General features: G+C 36.3%; 1 protein-coding gene across 1 annotated transcript in view; it reads left to right on the top strand.

Annotated features, from left to right (window-relative positions):
* Window positions 1-25354, top strand: part of RP1 (RP1 axonemal microtubule associated) — a 193036-nt gene that overhangs the window by 164297 nt on the left and 3385 nt on the right. Inside the window, 10 exon segments of the mRNA XM_032919831.1 lie at window positions 10447-10654; window positions 12281-12340; window positions 12656-12834; window positions 13387-13609; window positions 18085-18239; window positions 18372-18447; window positions 20317-20395; window positions 20619-20904; window positions 22429-22464; window positions 22466-22507. Coding sequence (XP_032775722.1) covers window positions 10447-10654; window positions 12281-12340; window positions 12656-12834; window positions 13387-13609; window positions 18085-18239; window positions 18372-18447; window positions 20317-20395; window positions 20619-20904; window positions 22429-22464; window positions 22466-22507 — 1344 coding nt within the window.

Raw genomic sequence — 25354 nt, 5'->3', positions numbered from 1 at the left:
GCTTCTTTCATTTAACAGATCTTTTACTTACATGAGCTGAGTTGCATGATAGTAAAAGACTGAAATAATTTATATCCGAAAGGTTGTTTTGTGTCTTTCCAAAGTCCTTACACCTGTGAAACCATCAGAAAACTGGTAGATGATAGAATCATAGAATAATTTGGGTTGGAAGGGACCTTAAAGCTCATCTAATTTCAACCCCCTGCCATGAGTGGGGACACCTTCCACTAGACCAGATTGCTTAAAGCCCCATCCAACCTGGCCTTGAACACTGCCAGTGATGGGGCAGCCACAGCTTCTCTGGGCAACCTGCTCCAATGCCTCACCACCCTCATAGTGAAGAATTTTTTCCTAATATCTAATCTAAATCTACCCTCTTTCAGTTCAAAGCCATTCCCCTTTGCCCTGTCACTACATGCCCTTGTAAAAAGTCCCTCTCCAGATTTCTCGTCAGCCCCTTAAGGTACTGGAAGGCTGCTCTAAGGTCTCTCCAGACCCTTTTCTCCAGGCTGAACAAAGTAATGAATAAGTGATAAAGTGATGTGTGTGATATTATTAATTCACTGGTAAGTTCCATGTAGCTCACCCCATGTCTGGGAGAGCAGCTGAGCTTCTGATGATCTATTCAGACAAAAGAGTGTGAGAACTAGTGCTGCAAGAACTGTATTCTTTAAAATTACTATGACACTGATGCCTTGTTTGATGTTCTCCTAAAACTGTAAGGGTAGACAAAGCAATCTCGGCGCATTTCTTCATGCAGTTCAGCTTTCATGAAATCCTAATAGTATTTATTCATACTTCATGAGTCACTTTAGGTCTGATAAATGTTACCTGCTACAAACACTTTCTTGAACAAAGTATACTCAGTGCAGACATTCTGGAAAAAACAGGGCCCAGTTTTGTGAAATCCATACAGTATCTCCATATTGCTTCTGGCACCCAACATTTTTCAGCGAATAAAATTCTTCATGCTTCTTTATATGGTCTTTGATAGACTTGCTGTGTACTCTGTCATATGGCTGTGTTACCCACAGATTGCCTCTTTGAGAATGGCTTTTTTTCAGATCAATTCCATCAAAGCCAGTAAACTACAACTGAATATGTTATGACTGATATTTAAGTATTTTAACCTCGGTATGATGAAAGCGGCCAGTATTTTAAGTCCTCTAAGTTACTGAAGCAGTAAAATCTCTGTGAATATTTACTTCATTCTATTAGTTGTTGAAAAGATATATCCTTTATCCTGCCCTATATTTAGACATCAACTGCTCAGGTTGGTACCATGGTAACTGCAGCACATACAAAAATTGTCAGTGGAAGGTGACTGTTGGTGTTCAGTTTCAGTACTCACAGATTAAGCATTAAAAATTAATGCTTATTAATGGCAATGTTAAAAAAATTACTTCAGGAAAAAATCCATGTCTGCCAGAATACACTAAGAAGGGCCAGAATGTGGGACAGTGTACTGTGAGACAGTGTACTGTGGCCACTAGTAGGAACTCAGTATTTGTATGCAGTGTCCACATCCCATCCCATCTAGAATGCTAATGTTTTGTAACTGCAGAAAAACCTTATCTTATGGAAAGCGTATCTGACATGATTAAATAATTGCAAAATGCCATTGATCCGAATGTATTAATCATAGGAGCATGCTGTTGGCCAAGTTATTGTAATATAGAAGTGAACACTAAAATGGTCTGGTCATCATAGGATCATAGACTCATTTAGGTTGGAAAAGACCTTTAAGATCATCAAGTCCAACTGTTAACCCAGCACTGCCAAGATCAACACAAACTATGGCCTACATGTCTTTTAAATGCCTCCAGGGATGGGGACTCCACCACTTCCTTGGGCAGCCTGTTCCAATGCTTGACAACCCTTTCAGTGAAGATTTTTTTCCCCGATATCAAATCTAAATGTCCCCTGGCACAACTTGAGGCCATTTCCTCTTGCCCTATTGCTTGTTGCTTGGGAGAAGAGACTGACACCCACCTCGCTACACTCTCCTTTCAGGTAGTTTAGAAAGTGACGAGGTCTCCCCTGAGCTGCTTTTCCTTCAGGCTGAACAACCCCAGTTCTCTCAGCAGCTCCACTTACTGAGGGTGAACACAGCCCTCTCATCCAGATAATTGATAAAAATAATAAATCAATTGAAAAAAGTCATTGATAAAAATATTAAACAGAAATGACCCCAAATTCCCTGGGGAACACCACTTGTGGGCAGCTGCCAACTGGATTTAACTCCACCACTCTTTGGGCTTAGCCGTGCAGCTAGGTTTTTACCCAGAATCAAAACCTCTATCATTTCATGATCAATATGGTGAAGGCAGCCTCCAACCATCACATCACCCACAAGTCCTTCGTTGTTCACAAACAACAGGACCAGTGGGGCGCCTTCCTCAGCTGGGTCCTTCACCAGTGGTGTCAGGAAGTTATCTTCCACATGCTCCGGGAACCTCTTGGGCTGTTTCCTCTCTGCTATATTGTATTTCCATTGGACATTTGGTAAGTTGAAGTCCCCCATGAGAACAATGGCTAGCGATTGTGAGACTTCTCTCATCTGCTTATAGAATATTTCATCTACCTCTTCATCCTGGTTGGGTGAGCTATAACAGACTCTCACCATGATATCTGCCTTGTTGGTCTTCCACCTACTTCTTACCCATAAACACTCAACCCTATTGTCACCATCATTAAGCTCTGGACACTTGCCTTTCCCTCCTTGCCTATCCCTCCTGAAGAGCTGAGAGCCATCCATTCCAGCACTCCAGTTATGTGAGTTATCCCACCGTGTTTCCCTGATGGCAACTATGTCATAGTTTTCCTGCTACACAATGGCTTCCAGCTCCTCTGGTTTGTTGCCCATGTTGTGTGCATTGTGGTAGAAGCACTTCAACTGGCCTATTGATCTCACCATCTCTTTGTGGGGGGAAGCTGTGTTCCTACGCTAGTTCTAATTCACAGGCACTTCGATAGGCACACACATCAATAACCATTGCATCTTTTCTGCCACATGGATCTCCACCCCCTACCTCTACTGAGACAGCAGACCAAAGGAGCTCACTAGCATGCTGCCTGGCATGCTGCCCCCAAGCTTATCTTTAGTGAGCCTGGTTTTGTCCCTTTCCCCCTCCAAATCTGGTATAAAGCTCTTTTGATGAGCCCTGCTAACTCCGTGCAAAAATCCTTTTCCACCTTTGAGACAGGTGTAGCTCATCTGTTGCTAGCAGGCCGGGTGGTGTGTAAACTGATCCATGATAAAAAAACCCCAAATTCCGCCAGTGACACCAGGCTCAGAGCCAGGTATTGATCTGCTGGCTGTTCTTGTTTCTTCCCTCATAATTCCCTACAACTGGAAGGAAGAGGAGAGCACTCTGACCCGTTAATCAGTCATCCAAAGGCCCTGAAGTCTCTCTCAATTGCCCTCAGACTTTTTACAACTCCAGCCTAACACTGGCCAATGGATTAGAGCTGTGCAAATAATTAATTTTGGTTTCCTGACATATTCTTGCAGGGCAAAAAAAAAAGTAAAACTTTGTTGCCAAAAGTTAAAAATTGGACAAAAGTAATAACACTAAAACTAATGACTTGAGAGAGGGTGGCTTTCTGTCTACATAGAGCTCAAAAATAAATTACATAAATGCCATTTCTAAAGCTGAAATACATCTCACTTGCCTTTAGTTGCCTTTAAGGTACACATTTGTTCTAATGTGATGATTTGAGCTGCTTCTGCAGAAAGAGAGTGAGGTAGATGCTTCCAGGTGGTTACCTTCTCTCTTTATTTGGGCATTTATCTTAAAGTGAAATTAATTATCCTCAAAGAGTGCCAGCTGCTTTCTCAAGATTTTACAAGGAAATTGTCTGACTATAGGCTTATTTTAGATAGGCAAAGTTGAGCGAGTGAATCCTATGCCATATTTATGTATTTTTTTTTTTTTTAATCAACAAGATGTTTTAAGATAAAATACAGCTGACTTCATTAGCTTGATTTATCAAAAAATCTTAAAATAGTTATGGTCAATCCAGGACTGCATTTTTCAGCGAATAAAATATTCAACTATTTTCCTTGATGCAGCAAGAACTGAATTAACTTCAAGTCAGGTTAAATACTTTAGAAAATGTATCTAACTCAGAATGAAGGGCTTCCAGTGATAAAGTGCTCATCTAGTTGGAAAATTGTTTCAAAGCTTAAATATGCCATTTATTTATTTATTTTTAAGATTCACACTGTTTTCTGTCTAAATTTGTCGAGCTTTAAGTTCTAGGAACTGGATTTTATTGTGCTTTTGACTGTTAGCCTGGATAGCTCTCTCATACCAAATTTCTGCTGCCTTTGCCAGGCACTTACAACAATAAGCAAATCAGTACACCTTTGACAAGTTAAATAGATTCGGCTGCTTGATTTACTTGAAGGTGGGTTTTCTGGCGATTTATTAACTCTCACAAATGTCAGAGCATGCTTCAATTTAGCACCCTACTTCTTCAACTGTCATAACTAGCAACTGTTTTTGCATTATCTCTAAAATCTTGTTTTCTTCCAGTTAACTCATGAAAATATTAAAGAGCATAAGCTTATTGACTGGCCTCACTACAATGAAATGTGCTTGAAAATATTATCCACTTACAGTTGCACTTGGAGACTTACCAGTTAGACATTTTATTATCCCATTATCAGCCACGTTGACCCTACCTGAGAATAATTTAAGTATCGTATTATGGTGTCTTAATCAAGACATTACACAACCATATGCATTACTAAAGGTGAAGAAAATTTTCTTTGCCTGTTAAACCAGATCTCAAACTTGGACTGTTATTAAATCAGTCCAACAATCAGACTGCATCAGATGGGCCTGAATTTGTGCAAAGTGATGTCTGTCTTCAGGGTTTTTTGTTTGGTTTGGTTTCATTTTTAAATTCCATCGTGTAATATAATGTGTGTTTACAGATTTGGCTGTGGCTCATTGTCCTGGATTCAGCTGTGACAGTTATTTTTTTCTCCTTCATAGTAGCTGTTGTGGTGCTTACATTCTTTTGATTCTCCTCCCCATCTCTGCCCAGGGAGGGGGGGAGTGAAAAGGGGGTGAGTGCGAGGCTGTGTGGTTCTGAGTTACCAGCTGGGCTTAAACCACGACACTGATGATATTGGTCTCTGTAGCACTCCTTCTGCGTTTTATTAAATGTATTTTACTTGACGTCTGCTTGAAATGTCTTTTTACAAATTAGCTGAATGGTCATATCTGCTGATTACTACAATGTACCACTATTCTTCCTTACTCCTGTTGCTGTTCTACACATACAAATCCTATTTCAAAAAGATTCCATTCCAGTTATACTAGGCAAATTAACATACGGTCAGTTCAGAGCAAATATTATTTCTTCTTTTTTAGTGCCCCTATTCTATCATTTATTCTTCAATAATCTTGTTGAAGATGGACAAACCATGATAATTGCAGGGCATCAGAAACCTCTAATTATGCATTCACTGTAATTTAAATTAATTTTTTTTAAATGTAAAGATAAAATTTTTTCAATTAATTTGTGGATGAGAATTTAACATAAAACAAAAACCTATTTAAGAAAATATGTAAATTTCAGAGGAAATGGAAATTTGGGTTTGGCTTTTTCAGATGCCTGGAAAATCCTATTTTTAAAGAAGCGTTTGGACAGAACACAGATTACATGATGCTGAGGTCACAGTCAGATGCACTGTTCATCCACCCACCGAGCCGGGCTAAGACAGTAGTGTGCTATCAGTGCCTCTCAGCACTGCTGCTTACTACCCAGTGTTTCCACTCCTTTAGTGTGCTGGCACAGTGACATTCATTTACTCTGTCCAAACGTTTATTTAGTTTAAGCAATTAATATTGTCAATAATTTAGGTTTTTTCACTTCACCTATCTTGACATAATCTGGCTGGAGAGAAGCTGATTGTGTGGTTATGCTGGCACAGCTAAAAAGGTGAAAATACCTTCTAAGAGAAGGTAGTAATGTGGCAAGCATTTGGGACAGGGTGGATGAGTTCAGTTCAACAGAACTGAAATAGCCACAGTCTGAAGGATGACATCTCAGCAAAAGTTATTTATCTTTTATGCTATATATTTATCTTTTATGTATATTTATCTTTTATACATATTCACCTTTTATGCTATATATCATTTGCCTGCTTCTACAGGAGCGTTCAGACACTGTTTTTGATTTGGGCTCAGTGTTACAACAGCCTTTATTTTGACTCCCAGTGCTAAAACTCTTTTGTTTTCAGTGGATTTTTCTCCAGATTAAGAAGTGAGATCAAAATAATCAGGCAGCAAATCAATAAGTTTGCTAAGCTTAATAGCAAAGGTCCTTTATCTAGACAGTCTAACTCCTCTTCCAATAAAAGCCTGTTAAAATGATAGTAACATTAGCAGTGTGGGAAATCACTTGTGCATACAGGTTGATGAAATGAAGCATATGGTGTGTCTTGACTTGCCATTTTCTGTTCTGTTGCGAATATCACCATTAACCAATCACCAAGTCTCAATACTAAGCCTATAAAATGATTGGCATTTCTAAAGGTAAATATTGCACAATGACTGTTCAAATGCTGCTTTTGTTACGAGAGCTATTACAACTGCTACAGACAGATGTTGCCAGCACTGACACTGAAGTGTACTGAATACGAAGTCAAACTGCATCATAGATTCAAAGCAAACACTCAAAACATGGGTTCCAGGATAAAAAGAAACCTTTAAAGAAAATCTGAAAAGGAGTTATCAAAAATTAAACTTGCAGTAGTGGGGAAGGGTTGCTGGAATGATTGTTTTTAAGGAATTTTTCTGAGCTTATTCTGTTATCCAAGAAATATGAAAAGTGTCAGTTCTGTTTTTCCTAGGGCAGCTCTTCTGGGTCACAGAGTAAGTATGGCTCTCACATTGTCCATCTCAGCTGCTTAGTCTTGGAGAATATCTTTCTCTCTCCAGACAGTGTCAATTAAGAAAATTTAGTGGGCTGTACATACAGACAAATTGTTTTAATATTGTTCTGAGAAAATTCAATATAAATTCTGCTGAATTAAACAATATGTAGTATTATCAGTATGTAAAGTGACTTTTCTCCATTCAAACCTAATTTGCTAGTAGTAACTAAAAAACAATTAACATTTTTCCCTAAGGGAAAATGAAAAAGTTTTTTATTCTGTAGGTTTACCTATCTTCTGTGTGGTTTCTCCTTCTCTATCTCTTTTTGCAGAAAAACTAAGCCTCTGCTAACTTTAAAGCTCCCTGTTTGTAAATCAGATAAGAGATAGAGTATCATGTAGCATACAAGACTATACAACAACTCCAACATTTTCTATGTTTTTATGACTAATCTGTGGTCTGAAATTAATCCACAAAAATATTAGCTAATTTATCAATCGTAATCCGATTTCTTAAAATTATGATGAAATATGTGTCATAATACGACTGCAGATAGCTTGTGAGGAGAAAAGTGGATTAAATTCGGCAAATAAATTATCTCTAGCAAACTGTTCATCTAGCTATAACAGTTATAGTAGCTGTTCTTTCTGTGTTCTTTTTTTGGTCTCTTGACTAGAATAAAGCTCATTACCGCATGTAGATTTTCAAATGTACATATAAAAAGAAAATGTAATATTGTCCGTGAAGTGAGTTTATCCCAGTTGTCACCATTCCTAGTCTAGTTAATAGTTTTTCAACTTGCAGTTTCTTAGATGGCTGAATCATCTGTGAATTTGACCATGGATTTCTGAGATGTTACATCTTTAAAATGAGCTCGTTAAAACTGCACATCAACAAATGATGAAGTAGTGTGTCTAATGCAAACCAAACATCAAAGTTTTCACAAGTGTTTATTCAGCCAAAATATACATGTTTTCAGAGGAAAAAGGATTTGTAAAACCTTTCATACCTTACCTATATATATGTGTGTGTGTATATATATATACACACACAAACTTGCTGTTATCTGTGGCTGGATTATCCAGATTCTGAATAATTTATAGTACATGCTGCATGTGAGTTACTAAGTACTTTCAGAATCACTACCGCTAGGGAGAATGGTGAACAAATACTTTTGCTGATGTTGTGTGAAGTTTTTCTGGCTTAATAGAGTTTATTAACTTACAAGTTTAGTGCAAGTTAAACCCAGCTATCCTTTTTCTGGAGACAGCATGAGCCTAGAAGTCTGCAGAATATTGTCTGTATTTGTTTCTTTATTCCTAACTCTTTCCTTTCCAAAAGTGGATTACTGACAACAGATTTTTTTTGGAGATGCCAATGATAATGTCACTAAATCAAGTCATCATCTGGAAAACTCTTTTCTCTTAAAAAGAAATTTATTCCAACAAGTATTCTAATCTGACAAACACTTCCTCATATGTTTCCAATAAAAGAAATTGTGCATTAATATAAGCATAACCATTTGCAAGGACAAGCAGTAATCTTTAAGACAAATTTTCACATTTTGGGAATATAAGATATTTATTAACTGACAGAGACAGGAGTCTGTATGTTTCTTACTTGGGTTTATCTGTGTTTTTCACTCATTTTCTAGGCCTGTATATGTTTAATAAATTTTATTTAACAAGACATTTTATTTTAGTTATGCATAATTTTATAACTGTATTGATCCAAATAAAGATAGAACAAAGCAGTGATCAAACTGTGTCACAGTTAAGGTGAATTAAGAGTTCAGATTAATGCTATTCAATAATCCAATTAGTCCAATATGTAATAAAATATAAATGCGGTGTTGACACTGAACATTACTTTTTCGACTTAACTATGGAAAATGTGAAGAGAAGCCTCTTTCCCTGCAGTCCTGCACTCCATCTGGAATTTCAGGCCAATGTATTTGCTCTGCTGTCACAGGACATTATACTGAGAACCTTCACTTTCATCTTTCATACACTTTTGCCAGTCTAAATTCATTAAGCAGCTGATAAACTTGACTTATTGTAAGGAAGTATAGTTATTCCAGTGCCTCCTTAACATTTTTTACTTAAAATCATTGTCAGTTTGGTGTTCTCATTTTCCCATTTCACATGATAACTTCTTAGGGGTGGCAGTCCAGATGTCATGGTTAGATAATGCACTATAGCAGTTTTTGAATAACACTACTTTTCAGTCTAGAAGAAGCCATGGAGTAATTCAATGACAGGTTGGTGATTATTTTTAGGAAACTGTTAAAGGTGTAGTTCACAAATGCACACATTCACATTGACATGTACATATATTAATGAAAAATAAGAAAAAAAGTTAAAGAAAAAAGTTGATTTTTTTTTTCCTGTTTCTGGGGATTCTTTCTTTAAATGGGTGGTGAAATATTATCTGTAATTTCAAATTCAATATTTTAACTTATGGTGGATCTTATTACATTGCAAACTGGTCAGGCTGGTCTTGGTGACAAGTCTTTCATCAGTTCTTTGGAAAACCTGTCCAGGGAAGACACATAACTGTGGCTAGTGGAGCAAGAGAATTGCTTTTCTCTGTTTCATCTCTGCATAATCCTTTGAATAAGGTTTACTGCCCTTTTGCTCTGGCTGAGCAGCTTCAGTGCGAATTACATTAGGAAGACTTCTCAGGACTCAAGTGGGTTTGCTTGTTATTGCAATCCAGTCCCCTCAAAAATATCTTTGTATCTTTAAATCATGCTAGAAATTCGATCACAAATAACACTAGATTTTACCAGTCATCAACCCTAATAGAAAGGGGATGATAATTCATAAATTTATAAAGCAAAACAGGTGCAAGGTCTCTATGTCAAGAAATTAATCTCTGTTTTCCAGCTGAGTAAGTAGGTGTAGGACTCACAAAAAGCCAAAATCACATATTGTGAAAATGTTTCATGTCTGACATCTCACCATTTTGTTTAGGCATTTCAGTGTTCTAAATATTTTAAAACTATTGTGGATTTTTCAACTGATAGAGAATAGTAAAACTTATTTAAACATAACTTTGCTATTTTTCTTTAATTTCGGTTACATTTATTAAAATTAATCCTACAAGTTAATTCAAATCTGAGAGCAAGTTTGTCATTCTTTTCTAAGAGAATAAAATACTGCTCTGTGATGTTCACTTCTGTCCTTATCACTCCCTGCATTTCACCCCTCAAACAGGAGCCATGGGGGTCTATTTTGTTGAGAGTAAGAAGTCTTTAGAATGGTACCCTTGTAAATCATTAAGTATGAAATCTGGGAAGGAGAATCCCTCAGGAATTGAGCAGAAGCAACTGATTGATCTTTCTGGGGAAATGGGTGGTTTAGCAGCAAATTGCAGAACCACAAAGGGAATACTGCTTAATGCAGGTGTTTAGCATCTTTAAACTTGTAATCTCTGGTTCTGTTGGTATTTATTGACTTAATGAAAAAAAGTATTTTCATATTTCAATTTCATTAATTTCATTTGATGGTTCTCATTCCATATGTGTTTTTGAATCTGAATTTTTCAGGTGGATATTTTTCAAATGGAAGCAGTTGATGTTGGGACTTTGCAAGAGGTAGTGGTCGAAAAAGGGAAAGGCTCTGACTGGCTTCTGGAGAAGATTATTGTGAAAGCGCCAGCAGCTTCAGGGGCAGAAACATTGTTTATGGCTCAAACATGGCTAAAAGACAGACGCGATGGAAAAAGATTTGCCTCAGTAACTCTGAATGTCACAGGTCAATATTATCTTCAAACTACTATTTGCTAAAAAATTAATATAAAACTGCAGAATGCAGCTATGTGGTTTGCTTCTATAAACAAGTTCTGGTTTAAAATATTTTGGTAGAACATTGTCATTGTATAGGAAATTAGTGTGTCTGAACACTGTTGGATTTTAGTACTATTTAATAACCACTATTTGTCAGAAGATAATTTCTGCTTTGTTACTCCAGATTTACAGTGGCATAAATGGCTAATAATTTGGCCTATTATTTTTACAAACTACTGCCTCTCCAAGTCTTCTACTTTGCCACCTACAAACAACTTTTTAAGCTTCAAATATCTCTTCTGGCTACTTGCTAGGCATAGTGAAAACAAGGTAAATAGTGGGGGCAAACTATATTTACACAGTAGAGAAAATGCCTCCATTGTATTCAGAAGACTCTTTTACATTATTTGTGCCACGCTGTTTGCATAGCTTTTGCCAGAAACTGGACATACTTTTAATGGGCACCATGTGGATAATCAGTCCACAGAGGAGCAGTTTTGACCTGACCCCACTGCCTGTGACTGACTGCAATCTTTGTCAAGGCAAGAAGGAAATGTGCGCCCTACCTCCTTGTGCTGTGGTTTCAATATGAGTACCATCTGGTTTGCACAGCACACCCCAACCAGATCAGTAGGTAACCAAATCCCAGTATGCACCTTTAAGGCTGATGTATTTCTTATGATCCTGCCCCTGAGAGAAGTAAATAGAGAGTGTAGATGAATCCTTAAATTACAGAAAATATTTTAGTTCTTTTTCCTCCTAACTACGAGGGCATCTCTGCTTGTTGTAGTTGAGTTTGCATGGCTGTGCTTGTCCAGTAATAGCCTATTGAGACTGAGTAGAACTGCAGTGCAGTCCATTTCCTCTGCTCTGTCATCTCTAACTTTTGATCATTTGAAACCTGGAGAGAAAAGGAGGAAGCGATTATGGTGCAAAAAGCAAATAATTTCAGCTTTCTTTTAGATTGTATGTTGGGACTTTTCTAAATAAAATATGGGAATATTTAATGTATTTAAGGTTATATATATATATATGTAAGTTTCTGTTTCTACTAGAATGCATTGATTTGGTAAAAGAAGAAAGTGTTCCTGTGAGGTTTATTATACAATATTTGACAAATCCAAACTTGGTTGTGTTCTCAAAATAAGGATTTTCGTCTTTAGTTCAGGCCTCTATCTAATGTTTACAAGTAGTTTTGGTCTATAACAAATCCCACTGAAATCAGTAGGAGCTGATAGCAGTGGGAGAAACATCAGCTGCCAAAATGGGCATTAAATACATCCAATTATGTCTAATATATCCAGAGCATAAATTGTATACATGAAACAGAAATGATTTAAAATGAAAAATACTCAAATCTTCGCGTCACAGTGATTTCATAATAAAAAGCTAGCTCTAGAGTCAGTTCATTAAATAGGATGATATGTAGATGATGCTTGAGTAGAAAATCACATTGTACACTTCCTAGTTAAATCTTTAATCTAAATGATATAATAGTCAATTGCCTAACTAGAGATGAATACAGGCATTTATTATCATTTAGACACTATTCTACAAAAGTATTAATTTGGTCTTCAATCTTTTTTTTAATTAGAAATTCAGGAGAGAAAGAGCACTTCTGCCAGGCCTTTAGGAAAAGAGCAAATGACTTCAGGTACCTCTTCTGCCATTACATCAATTGTTTTAGTCATCAGTCCTGAAATAATAATGTGAGAATACTTTCACCACAATACATCATTATACTTACTAGTACTGACAATATTTCCTCCTTTGTAATAGTAAGAAATGGAAATATACACAGGGAGCTGACCAGCACCCAGATGAAATGCTTATATATTAGTGCTCCCCATGTAGACTAAGATATGTCGGGAATTTTATCTCAGGTACCCTGTTTAACACAGGAAAACAGAAAAGAAAAATCTTTAATCTTTATTTTTTTCTTTTTGTCTTCCTTATTTTATTTGCTCAGAAGGCAGATGGAGGATTTATTTCACAAAACATCAAGAAGAAATACATACAGACTTTGAAAAGTTGTCAGAAAATTTATCCAAGTTGGTTATGGTTTTTTATGGAAGCAACGGCAAGTCGAATCTGGTTTCCATGGAAAACAAAGTGGAACATCAGGCTAAGAACCAAATAATATATGATGTAAAATAATCTATACATTTGTCTATATTTAAATTTTGAGTTTCCTTTTAGAGAGAAATAATCATATAATGCTGTAAAGATTGCAGATATTATTGTTCAAATATTCCAGAAAAGCAGAACTAAAATTTTCAGTTACATACTAGATTTCATTTTTAATTTTTGGCTTTCTCAAGTTCATGATGATCAAGGATATTTTATTCTTTTTTTTTTTTTTTGACAACAAATAATCATAGTTAATAATGCATATCAATTTAAATGGCATTAACAGTAAGTGTGCACATTTAGAAATCAGTGCAGTATGTAATTTGAATTTGATAGAATAATTACAATGAATGCCCCTAGACTATAAAGCTAATAGTCCTGTAAGTGCTTACAGTCAACCTGGTTCTGCTGCCTTTGAACTCAGCGGGAATTTTAGCACCAAGACTGATGCAAATAGGGCCAGGTCCATGCTGAGCCCTTTAGAGAAAAGTTCCTCCCTTCCTGTAAATTAGCTATGCATATATATATATCTCTGTTTGGATGCTAACTCCTTGTTCCGTTGCTTCCTAGATACACTTATCATCTGATTTGGGAACACTTTATAAAGTGAGACTTGGTCTCCAGAGTTTGGAAAACAGCATATCCCAGTTGTCTCCTTGTTACTTTAAAATGCAGAACACATCAACCCTGGATACCTTTCGTCTCACCATAAATAAAACACTTCCTCTTTCTTTTAATGGAGACAGATGGATTGAATTCCCTGTAGAGTGGCCATTAAAAGAAGCACTTTCTGGTAGGTCTAAATCTACTTCAAAGGAGTAGCATGATCCAGGAGGTTAACACTTCCTAATATGACAACTGAAACCCTTATCAAAACAGAAAATTTTATTGTCTTTATTTAATGATTCATAAAGTCTGGATAAGAATTTAAAATGTATGAAGGAAAATACTACCCACTCAGCTTAATTTTTGTACCATAAAGCGGGAAATACAATATTCATTTGGTTGCACAGAACCATTATTATATGCTCCAAAGAAGAGTTTATAATAATCTATCTTTCTTGCAATATTGTAATATTTCTACTCTCCTTTATTTAGTTCTCGGCTGCTCATATTACTGACATTAACAATATGATTTTTATAGCTCATTCACTAGTAAGTGATTTTTTTTTTGTTTGCACATTCCAAACATTTTCAGTAAATAACAGCTCAAACCTACATATAAGCATCAGCTTTATTACCTTTATACACTACAAATATTTATGCCTGTTAAATTTGGCTTAACAATTTTCTTACGAATGTCACCTTTGTTAAGCAAAATAAAAGAAACCCTTTCATCTAAAATCCACTATATCTTCCATATTCTTCTAATGCTTACTGAATGCCACCATATGACAGAACAGTTCTCAATTTAATAAGCACACCAAATAATGATACTTAATATTCAAATTATTTGTGTCTGAGTTTTATGCAGAAAACAAGTGAGTTTCCTGGGTAAAGAATAAGTCAGCTCATCCAAAGTGAGCTGAAGTAAGTGTTAAATGAACAACCCCAATATGCTTTTGGACTGGAATTTACGGCTCAGTTTCAGTGAGGTGTTTGCATGTGTCTAAATATAAGCATGCAAGTAATTTCAGTAGAATTAACAGGGCTTTAGTTTTTATACTGCTTAGAGCTCTTATTTTTGCTTGAAGACTTGTACTGTATGGGTATAGAACAGGGCTTAACGGCTTCCGTCATACACAAGACTGAAACAAAGAGGACCTTCAGATTAACATAAAGCACATGAGTATGCCCTTTGCAAAAGCCTGATTGCTGTCACATGCAGAAGTATTTAGGATATATTACTAGCACACTGAAATGGTGAGAGAGAGATGCAGCATGGGTGATAAATGGCCACTGAGACTGGAACCCTGATGACTCTGGCTCTATCACTGACCTCTTGGTTAAAAAGATAATTCTTAATTTTGGGGTTTTTTTTGTAATGTTTTCTTCTTTGTAAAATGCTTTGAGATCAAGAGATTAAAAAAAATCTCAAAAAAAGGAATAGGGATTATATTACCTATGTGTTTAGGTAAAAGAAAAAACAAACAAGCAAAATAGCTTATCTCTGTTGCATTTATTTCTTCCCACACATGCTTTAGAAGTCTTCAAGGAGCGATTTGTAACCACAGTGAGAGAAAAAAAATAGGACAGTGAAAAAACATATTCCCCCAAATCTTTCCCATTTTATGCCCAAGAAAGCTCCAAGCAGCTCCACAGCAGGTGGCATACGTGGAGTTCAAAGGGATCCTTTACACACAAACTTACTTGCAATTTATGGTGCAAAACGTATTTGCTTTTCTGTCAGCTCTCTAAATCGAATTTATTTTCTTCTTGGTTTTCTTTTTCTCAGATAAAAGCAAACCCAATGTTGTGTTAATTGGTACGGAAAGCCGCTGATCGTAATCACCTGAACCAGAAGCCATGTGCTGTTCAATTTCAGATACAGCTCTGTCATTCATAGAGTGCCTTAGTATTTCACCTCTTAGTTATCTTTTCCTTATTTTGTATTTGGGATCGTGATGAAGCATATACGAATGGCTAATTGAAACCATCAAAACACAGTTGATAAAATGCAGTGCAGACCCTTGAGATCTGGCTGTGCACTCATGTGCCTTTGGGTGTATTAATGGGGAGAAGCCTCCAGCTGACTATATACATAAATAGTTCCTCTTCACTGTACCTTCCTTTGAGATGCTTACACCTCAGGAATCCCCCAGGATGAAACAGTGCTCTCTTTCTCTCACATACAGGGCTGTACAGAAGGTGAATTTTGCACTACTATATCTTTTAAGGCAAAACAATTAAATAGTGAAAAGGTGAAATACAAATGTATTACGCTACTTTCAAATAGCTAATTATTTCCACAAAGTTAGCACAGAGCCATAATTCACACTAAGATTATGAGATTAGAATTTTATAAAATTCATGGAGTTGTAACATTCATATATGTTATCATTATATGTAACTTCAGAGATTCTTTTCATCTTTCACCTTTCCAATCTATTCAGTACCCTACAGAGAGCAGAGTATCTATTCTATCCAATATTCTATCCAATATTCTATCCAATTCTATCTACTATCTATCTATCCAATCTATTCAGTACTCTACTTGCCCACATTTGCCCTATGATGGTGTGATCCCGCTACCTGAACAAAGACTACCATTTGAGCATTTTAGCCATCTTCCCTTGCCTACATTAGTCTCTTTCAATTGCCCTTTTTTGTACAAGGTACTCTGCCAGTTCCATTCACTGTATAATCTGATCCAAAGTTCATTCAATTCAATCTCTAGTTGACTGCAGTGTGTCAGGGCCACGGTAAGACTATAGATCTTACTTGCCTTGGCCAGACTCACCTGGAACCTTCAGCCAGGATGGGCACAGGGTGTCCATTTCAGATCATGCCTGAGCTACATCAGATATGTATTTGTCTCTAGTCCTCCCTCTGGTGCTGTCTTCTGGATGGACCTTGGACCTGTGTAGTAGCCTTACTTTCAGTCCTGTCTCTGGCCCTTTCTACTGCTGCTCCCACCTCGACCACCAGGATGGATCCCAGATATTTTTCACTGTTTGCTGCATACAGAACTGTTAACAGATCATGCTGCCACATGCAGATACCACAGGACTGTTACCTGGTCATGAAGGAACTGCCTGCACTGGGGTCCTGCTCAGCTTCTGTCTTGTCCACCTTCATGGGGCAGGCCCATTGTAGCTGCTCTCTGACACAGCAATCCAACAAACCAGCCTTCCAAATGCAATTGTTTCACTCTTGTTTTGGGCTGGTCCAGCCTCACTTCTCAAGGTTCAGATCTGAGAGATGGTCGAAACAGAGGTCAAGTAAATTAAAAAGAAAATGCTTAGAAAATCAGAATTATAGCCAAAAATAGCACTGCAAAGGTTTCTTTGTTCTGCAAAGAAACAAGACTTAGTGCATTGCATCCCTTAGCAAATACACAGTTTCCTTTCCTGATTCTTCATCTTGGTTGTAACACCACCCACAATATTCCATACAGTCCTTGTATTTAATCTTTTCTCTTATATCTTACCAAGCCATGATTTGTTGGTTTTTAGGCAGCATCAATTTTTGATTTCCATTTTAAACTTACCTGTATCCTCTACTACTTAGGCTTTTACTAATTTAACCTGTACAGGTAAAACTAAATACCTTTTTGCCATTATGGATTTCTTTCCATGCACCTGCTCAACTGCAGCAGGCAAGGCCCATAGAACAGAAGTGGTTCTTGTACTGAACTCAGTATTTTAGATCGTCATTAGATTTGAAAGCTGATATAACAGCTTGTTGTCTGCTTTACCTGGACTTTGTCTTTTTGACTTCCAAAGGATGCGGGTAATCAGTTTATACACACAGTCCTGTATGGGATAGCTGTCTCACTGATCTAAGCTCTGAGAAGAGCTTCATTCTACAGAAGCCTTTTGCAAGGTCAGGATTCACACCCTTCTACCACAGCATCTCCAGGAATAAAAAGGAGATGATAACTAGATGATTAAAAGAGGTGAATATTCAGAACTGTCACATCACTTGGTTCTATGAGTAAAATGCAGATGAATATAAACAGATGCCCTGTGTATGAGTTTACTTTCAAAGGTGCTTAGATGTTGTCATCTTGTCTTCAATTAAATAACTATAAGCACTTCATGAATCGCAAACAACGCAAATTTATGGGTGACTTCAGCCGAGGTAGACCTTTCTTCCTGAGCTCCCACTATAGTTAGTGGATGTGCTCCATCACAGTGACGTTCAAAGCAGTAACTTAGCTGCTCTGAATCGTATGCAAGGAGCTTCTCTCTCCAACTCTTAGATGATGAAGTCTGAAGGACTTGTCTCCCCAGTTACTCTTTGTAAAGATCCTGAAAGTGATAGATGAGACTCAGACTAATTAGGATTTTATCTATTAGGCATTTATGTATTAGGCATTCACCATAAAAAGAAAACGGCATCTGACTGTGGTATTTTTTCCATAATGTGCTATTACAAACAACATAAAGCATAGGCTGCTTTTCTCTAGTTTAAGGTAAAGTTTTAAGTATCACCAGTGTTTATAGGTACAAGACAAAATTGGGAAAAAAAAGAAAAAAAAAACTACTATCATTTTTGAGTGTTTGATTTTTTAATTATATGTGACTGCACATTGCTACATTGTCAAATAGCTGTGCAAGGTTGTGGCACAGTCTTAACAAGATCTCTTTCTGCTTGGTATTGCAGTGGTTACATATCATCTCACAGTATTTTCTAGAAATATTTTAAGTGAGAGAAATTTGGTACATATGACTGCATGTATATATGGTACTCATGGCGACACTGGGGACAGATCCCTCCTCTGGTCTTTGCAGAATGTCCAGCAGGGAGAGGACAATGAGGTACTCTGTCTTAAAGTACTTTAAAATTTATGCTTTAATCTATTCTTGTAATTACTATACATTATTTTCAAATCTTCCTATACACTTCAGTAATATAGTTTAAGATTGTGATGCTAAATAATTTTATTTTAGTCATTTCTAGTTACCGTGGATGCTGTTGAGTTGGGAGAACTGAATAAAGTTGTTCTTCTCGTCAGCAGTAAAACAGGTAAAGTACTTTTGCTGCTCTCTAAAGTCAGTGATGTGAATCACACAGCTAGCCTCCTGTTAAAGGCAATGAAATTACTGCCAGAGTTAAATCCTGATTAATTTCTTTTGGCTATTTTTGCTAAAACTTATTATTTTATAAAGCGAAATCCTACATTTTGACACATTAAAATCCTTGAATCTAAAGGCTATATCATTATTGCATTAAGAAAGTAAACTACTCCTTTCCATAGAAGAAAGAAAAACAGACAATTAAGATGAATAATTATATTCTGCAATTAATATCTGATTTATTGATAAGTGATCTAGGAGAATAATTGTAACTCACATAAGAAACTGATATTGTTTAATTTTCCTTCTGTGATTCATTTATTTTCACTGTTTTCCCTGCCTGTTCTGTTTTCTCCCTCTGACATTCAGAGGGGGATTTTAACTTTATGAGGCAATCATCAGTTTTGTCACCGAATTTCATTAAAATCATCATAACTTTAACATCTCTTTGTCTCACCTGAAGAATGGCTATCATGCTACTAAGGAACATTCAAATAACGAATTGTAAATGAACACATGGTGCTGTTGGAGAACAAGGCATATAGCTCACTACTTTTGCTTCTCACAGTTTCAGTTGTGAAAGTTGACTGTGGCCGTGTGTCTGACACAGTCATTGAACATGGCAATTGCCAAAGGGCACCACAAAGAGCATGACAGGCAAGGGTTTTCCAGTCAGTTTTGAAAAGAAGATTCACAAAGGAGGGTCTTTGGGGCTTATTGGCTCTGTGTGTAATGAAGAGAGGATTGGGCAGATGTGTAATACACTTCTTCCAAAGCAGTTAGACGAGAAAACACTTCAGATGAGTAAGGATGTCCATTTTGTACCTAGACTTGTTTGGACTACGACTAGTTTGGAACAAGACTTTGAACCAAAAATCCCCAGACACAAAGGCTCTTTAGCATATAAGGTCATGTACACCCTGCAGGACTGGTCAGCTTGGGTAGAGTATTGCTCTAATGCATTTATGGTTCTTCCAGTACCTGAGCAGGTTTTTAAGATGAGGTGGTTTGAGATCCCTTCCTGAAGCTTCTGTCTTTCTCCATGCACTGTCCAGGCAGGTCTTGAGTGCAAGTTCTCAGATTTCTCCTGAGGAGCTTGAGCCCATTAACTTAGACTCCTATTGGTAGAATTAAATGGACTTGGATAGTAGTAGAAGACATTAGGATGTAGTTTGCTGAAAAGGACTGAATGGACAAATAATAGAAGAGAATGGAAAATTAATAGTCTTCATGACTAACTAGCGGCATGAGATTGAGGCCAGTGTTATAGACAGCATGTCTATATAGACACCATGCCTATAAGCCCCCAGCAGAAAATTCAAAAGGAAGTCAGAGAGCAATCTTTTTCAAACAGGAGAGGTATACAGTAAGTTGCCAAACTTCCTTCATATCTGCCATCCTACGAGATCCTATTTGTGCTGCATGTGGAATGGAACTCCAGCCCTTTTGTCAACTACTCACTGAGGAGGAAGCACCACATATGTATTTCTGCTTCTCCTCCTCAAATGTGCCTGCCTGAGTCATGCTGAATCTTGTCTGCATGCCCTTCCAAGGACAGTGAGGACAACACTCCTCTGCTTCACTAGACAAACAACATGCTTACTCCTAAATTTCTAAGTTGAGGTTTCCAATAGGAAAAAAAATAAGGGCTGTTATGATGGTTCCAGGATTTTTAATTTAATTGTTGGTATTCATAAATGAATTAATAAATTATGCTTTCATGCAGCAGGAACGACACCATTATATCAACAACAGACTTTACCTGATTCCTCGACATGCAGTACAACATTTTCACTATACTTTATTTCCTTCTTTTTAGACTGCGAACTGGACATTAAAAAGTTGCATTTGAAAGAAGCTGCAAAGGAACATCCGATCTATGTATTTGAAGTGAATGAGTAAGTATATTATGTAAAGCTAGTCATTTTTTAGTCATTTTATAGTACAATAGTTGAAAACACTAAGCAGGCATTGAATTAAAGTAACTGTCACAGAGTGGTTCAGTCAATGGATATTTTTAAAATAAGTCTATCTTTAAATGTCCCACATAAATTCACAGGATTTTTTTTTTTAATTTAACATATGATTTACTTACCACAAAAACATGGTTTTGTTTTTCAGAGCTCTCTTTGTGGATGCAAATAAGGCAGAAATACTGAGAGAAATCCCAGTAACTTTTATTATTGGAGAAGGCAAACAAAAGAATGACAGAGATAGCAACTTACATAAAGACGGAAGTCAAGCAAGCAATCTGACAGACTATACTATTAAAGTATACACAGGTGACAAAAGAGGAGCAGGGACTGATGCCAATGTGCATATTATGTTGTTTGGGAATGAGGACAAATCTGAGGTATTTCAACTCTCTCAGTCACTGGAGCATCAAGACCCCTTTGAAAGAGGAAAGGTGAGTTCACAGATTTTGTAGGATGTGTCCATTTCTGGACTGGGAAAGCAAACTTTAAATCCATGCAAGATCTTTACAGAACTTAAGGCATTATCATTTTTTCCACATGACTAGATGAGATCTGTATCTCTGTGTTTTGTCTTTTCACCAGAGTAACCAAGGGACATTTTACTTCTATCATATCTAGTTAACTTTGTTGCTTTTCTCTCTCTGTCCCAAATGCATCTTCATATTGCACCCACTCATCTGCCAAGTTATTCATTTCCTTGATCTGAAATGCACAACATGCATTGCTTGTGCACGTGCACATATGTGCAATATCTGTCACTGTTGCACAAACTTTGCATATTGTGCTTGAGAGTACATCAGTCTCTTACATCCCGTCATTTTATTTTGCCATGGAAATTGATGCTGTAAGCCTCACTGAATGTGTAAGCCTATAATCAGATAAAGTGGAACCATGCACATCAACCTGATTCTGATATCCATCATGCTTTAGGCTACTATTCAGAGACCCCTAGTTCAGATACAAATATTTTCATAAGAATGCCGATTCTCTGCATGATGTCCTAGTACCTTAGCAGAATGTTCTCCTATTTTAATAAACTTATTACTCTGGCAAAAGAATTTCTCCATTTGCCATGGAGTATAATGATGGTTACCGTTATGTAGCAAGAAATAAATATATTTTCCTTATCTTTCTCCTGTGGACTTCTTGAAAGGCAATGACTGAATAATTAAAACTCCAGCTAAAATATCTTCCTTATGAGATCTACCTCATTATCTCCAGCAGTGCTAGACATCTTTTTACTTGCAGTTGGTCTGAATTTTTTCAGCAAGGATGTCTGTGAATATTTTCTAAAAGATCTTTACCCATGTATTGTCTTCCATACTGAGGTTAATAAACCTAGTTACCTATAGGCAAGAAAGAAAGTATCTTGAGTAGTATTTCCTTTTGCCTAGTACTACGTGGGAGGTGTCATTGCTCTTCGGAAAAGAAGAGCAGGTACATAGAAATCCTGTTAGCAATCCAGCTAAGTCAATGGGTAGCCAGTGATGCCAAATGTCTCATTTATAAAAAATCTGCCATATGAAACAAGGTAATATTTTAAATTAAAATAGATAATATTTGAGAGAGAATGGTACATGTACTAAAAGCCTTTATCTTTTATATTTTCAAATGTATATTTATGTATCATATACTGAAAACATTTTAGAAGTCTGTATCAATTGAGAATTCAAAAGAGAGCAAAAATATTTGCCTGGTAGATGAAAGTCAGGAAAGAGGTAGGGACTGTCCTACTATAAGTTGAAAAGTGAATCTTTCATGTTTAAACTAAGACCTAATAGGAGAGGATGTATACCACAGGCTGTCAGTAAGGAAAATAAACTACATCAGGTGTCAGCCACCTATTTTGAATCGGTATTATTATATTTCAATTACTCTCAGAACTAACTTAAACAAATGTGTAAGTTTCCAGACATCAGTATATTATTTTTAATAAATGTATTCTCATACTAAAGGTTGATACGTACAAGATTAAGACAAAAAACTTGGGCAACCTACATTCAATTGAAATTGGTCACAATGGGAAAGGATTTGGTGAGTATACTGCATGCACTCAATAGCCTTGTAAAAATCTTCTGCTTAAAGATCTGCCTGACATTTGGAAAGGTTTTTGAAGTCCTGCTACAGCTACAGCTACAGCTAGCTAATACGAATCTGTTTACAAATGAGGTCAGTTTGTCTGCTCTTGCTTACACCCCCTCTGTCTCTACCACATTTCCCTTGCCTTTACCTTGATTTTTTTTTTTTTCCTAACAGAGGGGAGATCTTGTCAGCATAAACCTCAGAAGGTCTTATCCTTCTAACATTGCTCAGCCTCTTAAGACCTCTTATTAGAGGTCTTAAGTAACAGGATTGAATTTTCAAACTGCAGGCTAAACTTTCCATGCTTTCAACATCATCTAAGAAATGTTTGGGCAAGGTTGGGACTGGTTAAAGCATGCTCCCTCTGATACACGTATGGCTTTTCTTCTTGTGAAAGCCAAACTATGAGGAGAAAACTAGTGTGCACCAGATCTTCAGTTACTGTGCACCTGATGTTAAGTTAGGATGTGGCTACAGTACATACCCACACATGATGATGGAAACAATTTCTATGTTACAGTGTAGTACATGTAACCTCTTAAAACCTGAATTTTACAAAAAAGATAAGATGGGAGACTAGGACATATAATACTTTGAGCTTACATTTAGTGATGCTAAAAACTGCTAGAGATATATAAATATATAAACAGAATTTGCAGGCAATGTACAACTTGATTCAAAAAAGTCCAGTTGGATTGAGATATTCTAGTCAGGTGAATTTTACTTAACCTGTCTGAAAGTAATAGGTTTAGGTTTAATAAAACCTGATTTATCTAAGTACATGTGCCACTATAAGGCAGCAACGGCTTACCTTATCTTGGATGAACCAAGCAAAATTCTCCAATAGCAGTTCCTATTTAGGTGAAAGTTGAACAGGTTTTTTTCTAAATATCCAGTCAGTTGTACATGTTATAGTATTGAAAACTCAGAAAGAAAACCCAGCAAACCTGTTGATATACCTGTAATAAATAAAATCCTCCTACTGACTTTCATCTTATTTGTGTTAGCTGCTGTACATGCACACAAGTCAACTTGGAACTGACCTGGGAAAGAAATGTCACACCGGCAGACTTTTAGCATTCTGAGAGTTGCACAGAAACCTGTAGAGGAAATATAGGTTGAACTTTTATTTCCTGGGTCTCAAACTTTCAACATGAGTATCTTTGCTTTCTGTGTCTTGATCGATGTCACATAGCTACCAGTGCTGCCTTCCTAGCACAGCTGGTGTGGGTTGATTCATCTTACATCCATGACTACCTTCCTCTGAATTTTTCTCTGAAATTATCTCCAAGTGTCTTTTGTCACGTCAGCTGTTATCCTTATAAGCATCCTCAAACATAACACCTCTTTGAAATGTTTCATCTGTTTGCTAATCTTTCCCAGCTGCCTCTAGATTTCTCCATACCCGGAGATTTCAGTGAGGTCTGTGGGAGTTTTGTCAATAAAGGATAAAGCATTAGCTTTTAAACTTTTCAAGAGAGCAAACATGCATTTATATTCATTTTTAAAGTGCCGTGTAAATTTGAGAGACTAAATTTTTATTGCTGATAATCTTGACTCCAAATTACAGAGATTTCATGAAAGGTCATATATTCCAAGTAAAGTTTATGATATATTAAACCATTCAAAAGATTTCAACAAAGAAGTTCCAGAAGTATTTCACAATATCAATAAATTACTCTCCCGAATTGAAGATGAAAAATGTAGACACCTTTATGGCCTAGTTATACTAGCTAATTGTTTGAAAATGTCCATGAAAAGTTAGGAACATTACTATGTTATATCTAAATCATATCTAAATGGATATGATTTGCAAATATTTTTTTATTACATTTTAGCCTACTTGCAAATAAAAATATTTTTATTGGTTTTAACCTACTTAATACTTTTCCCAAATATTTGAAAACCAAAATAATTTGCTAAAAAGTAGTATTTTATCTCTAGGACTTACAAAGAATACCAAAAGGTTTCCAGCTACTAACAGAATAATCCTAATTAGTTTTTAAATGTTGTCATAAAGTATTCACATTGGCAAACATGACTAAAGATGTCAGCACAAACATTGCATATCTATAATAAAGTTTTATTTTTAAATTCTTCATGTTTTAATATTCCATGAAATAAAATTGTATAGCACAAGAACGGAAGTATTTTCACACAGCAAAATAAGAGATTATAGCAGAATAGTAAATACATTCTTAATGCTACAACAGATGAGTGTTGGCCTACATGGAAATGCTACTCTGAATCACAACTGCTGGAGAAATATGGATATGAGAAGAATTCAGATTTATCACTTGGTTTATAGAAGTATAAATATATTTATTAGAAAGGAGTAGTAGAATTTCTGTTTTCCTATTACTTAAGGGCTTGGGTTATCATTAAAGAAATTACATCTACTGATAAAGTCTATCTATTTTTATTGTTTTGATGGACACTAAAGATCAAAGCCCACCAGGGGTATACTTTGAGTGCATTTCAGAGCACCTAAAAGGGCAAAATGGGATTTCAAGAATGTATTCAATATTAGCATGCACTCTGTTTCATTTGTCTAGCTGCCTGTTCTGTTCAATATGAAAAAATGAGTTAAGTTGTAATAAAAATATTCCTTTATATTTTCTGTCAAAAAAATCAAAGACCTTGTCTGTAAATCTGAGACAATTTCCTAGTAATTTCAATCATCTACTTTTCAATTTCGTTATTCATATTGAATACATTTGGAAGTATTGATCCACACAGGGTTTGGAAATGAAATCAGAAATCTTATGTGTTATTTGTGTTTTGGTTGTATGTTGTGGT

Source organism: Strigops habroptila, chromosome 1 (assembly GCF_004027225.2).
Source record: "Strigops habroptila isolate Jane chromosome 1, bStrHab1.2.pri, whole genome shotgun sequence".
NCBI lineage: Eukaryota > Metazoa > Chordata > Aves > Psittaciformes > Psittacidae > Strigops > Strigops habroptila.
Note: the sequence above shows the minus strand (reverse complement) of the source record. Positions and strands in the feature narration are given on the sequence as shown.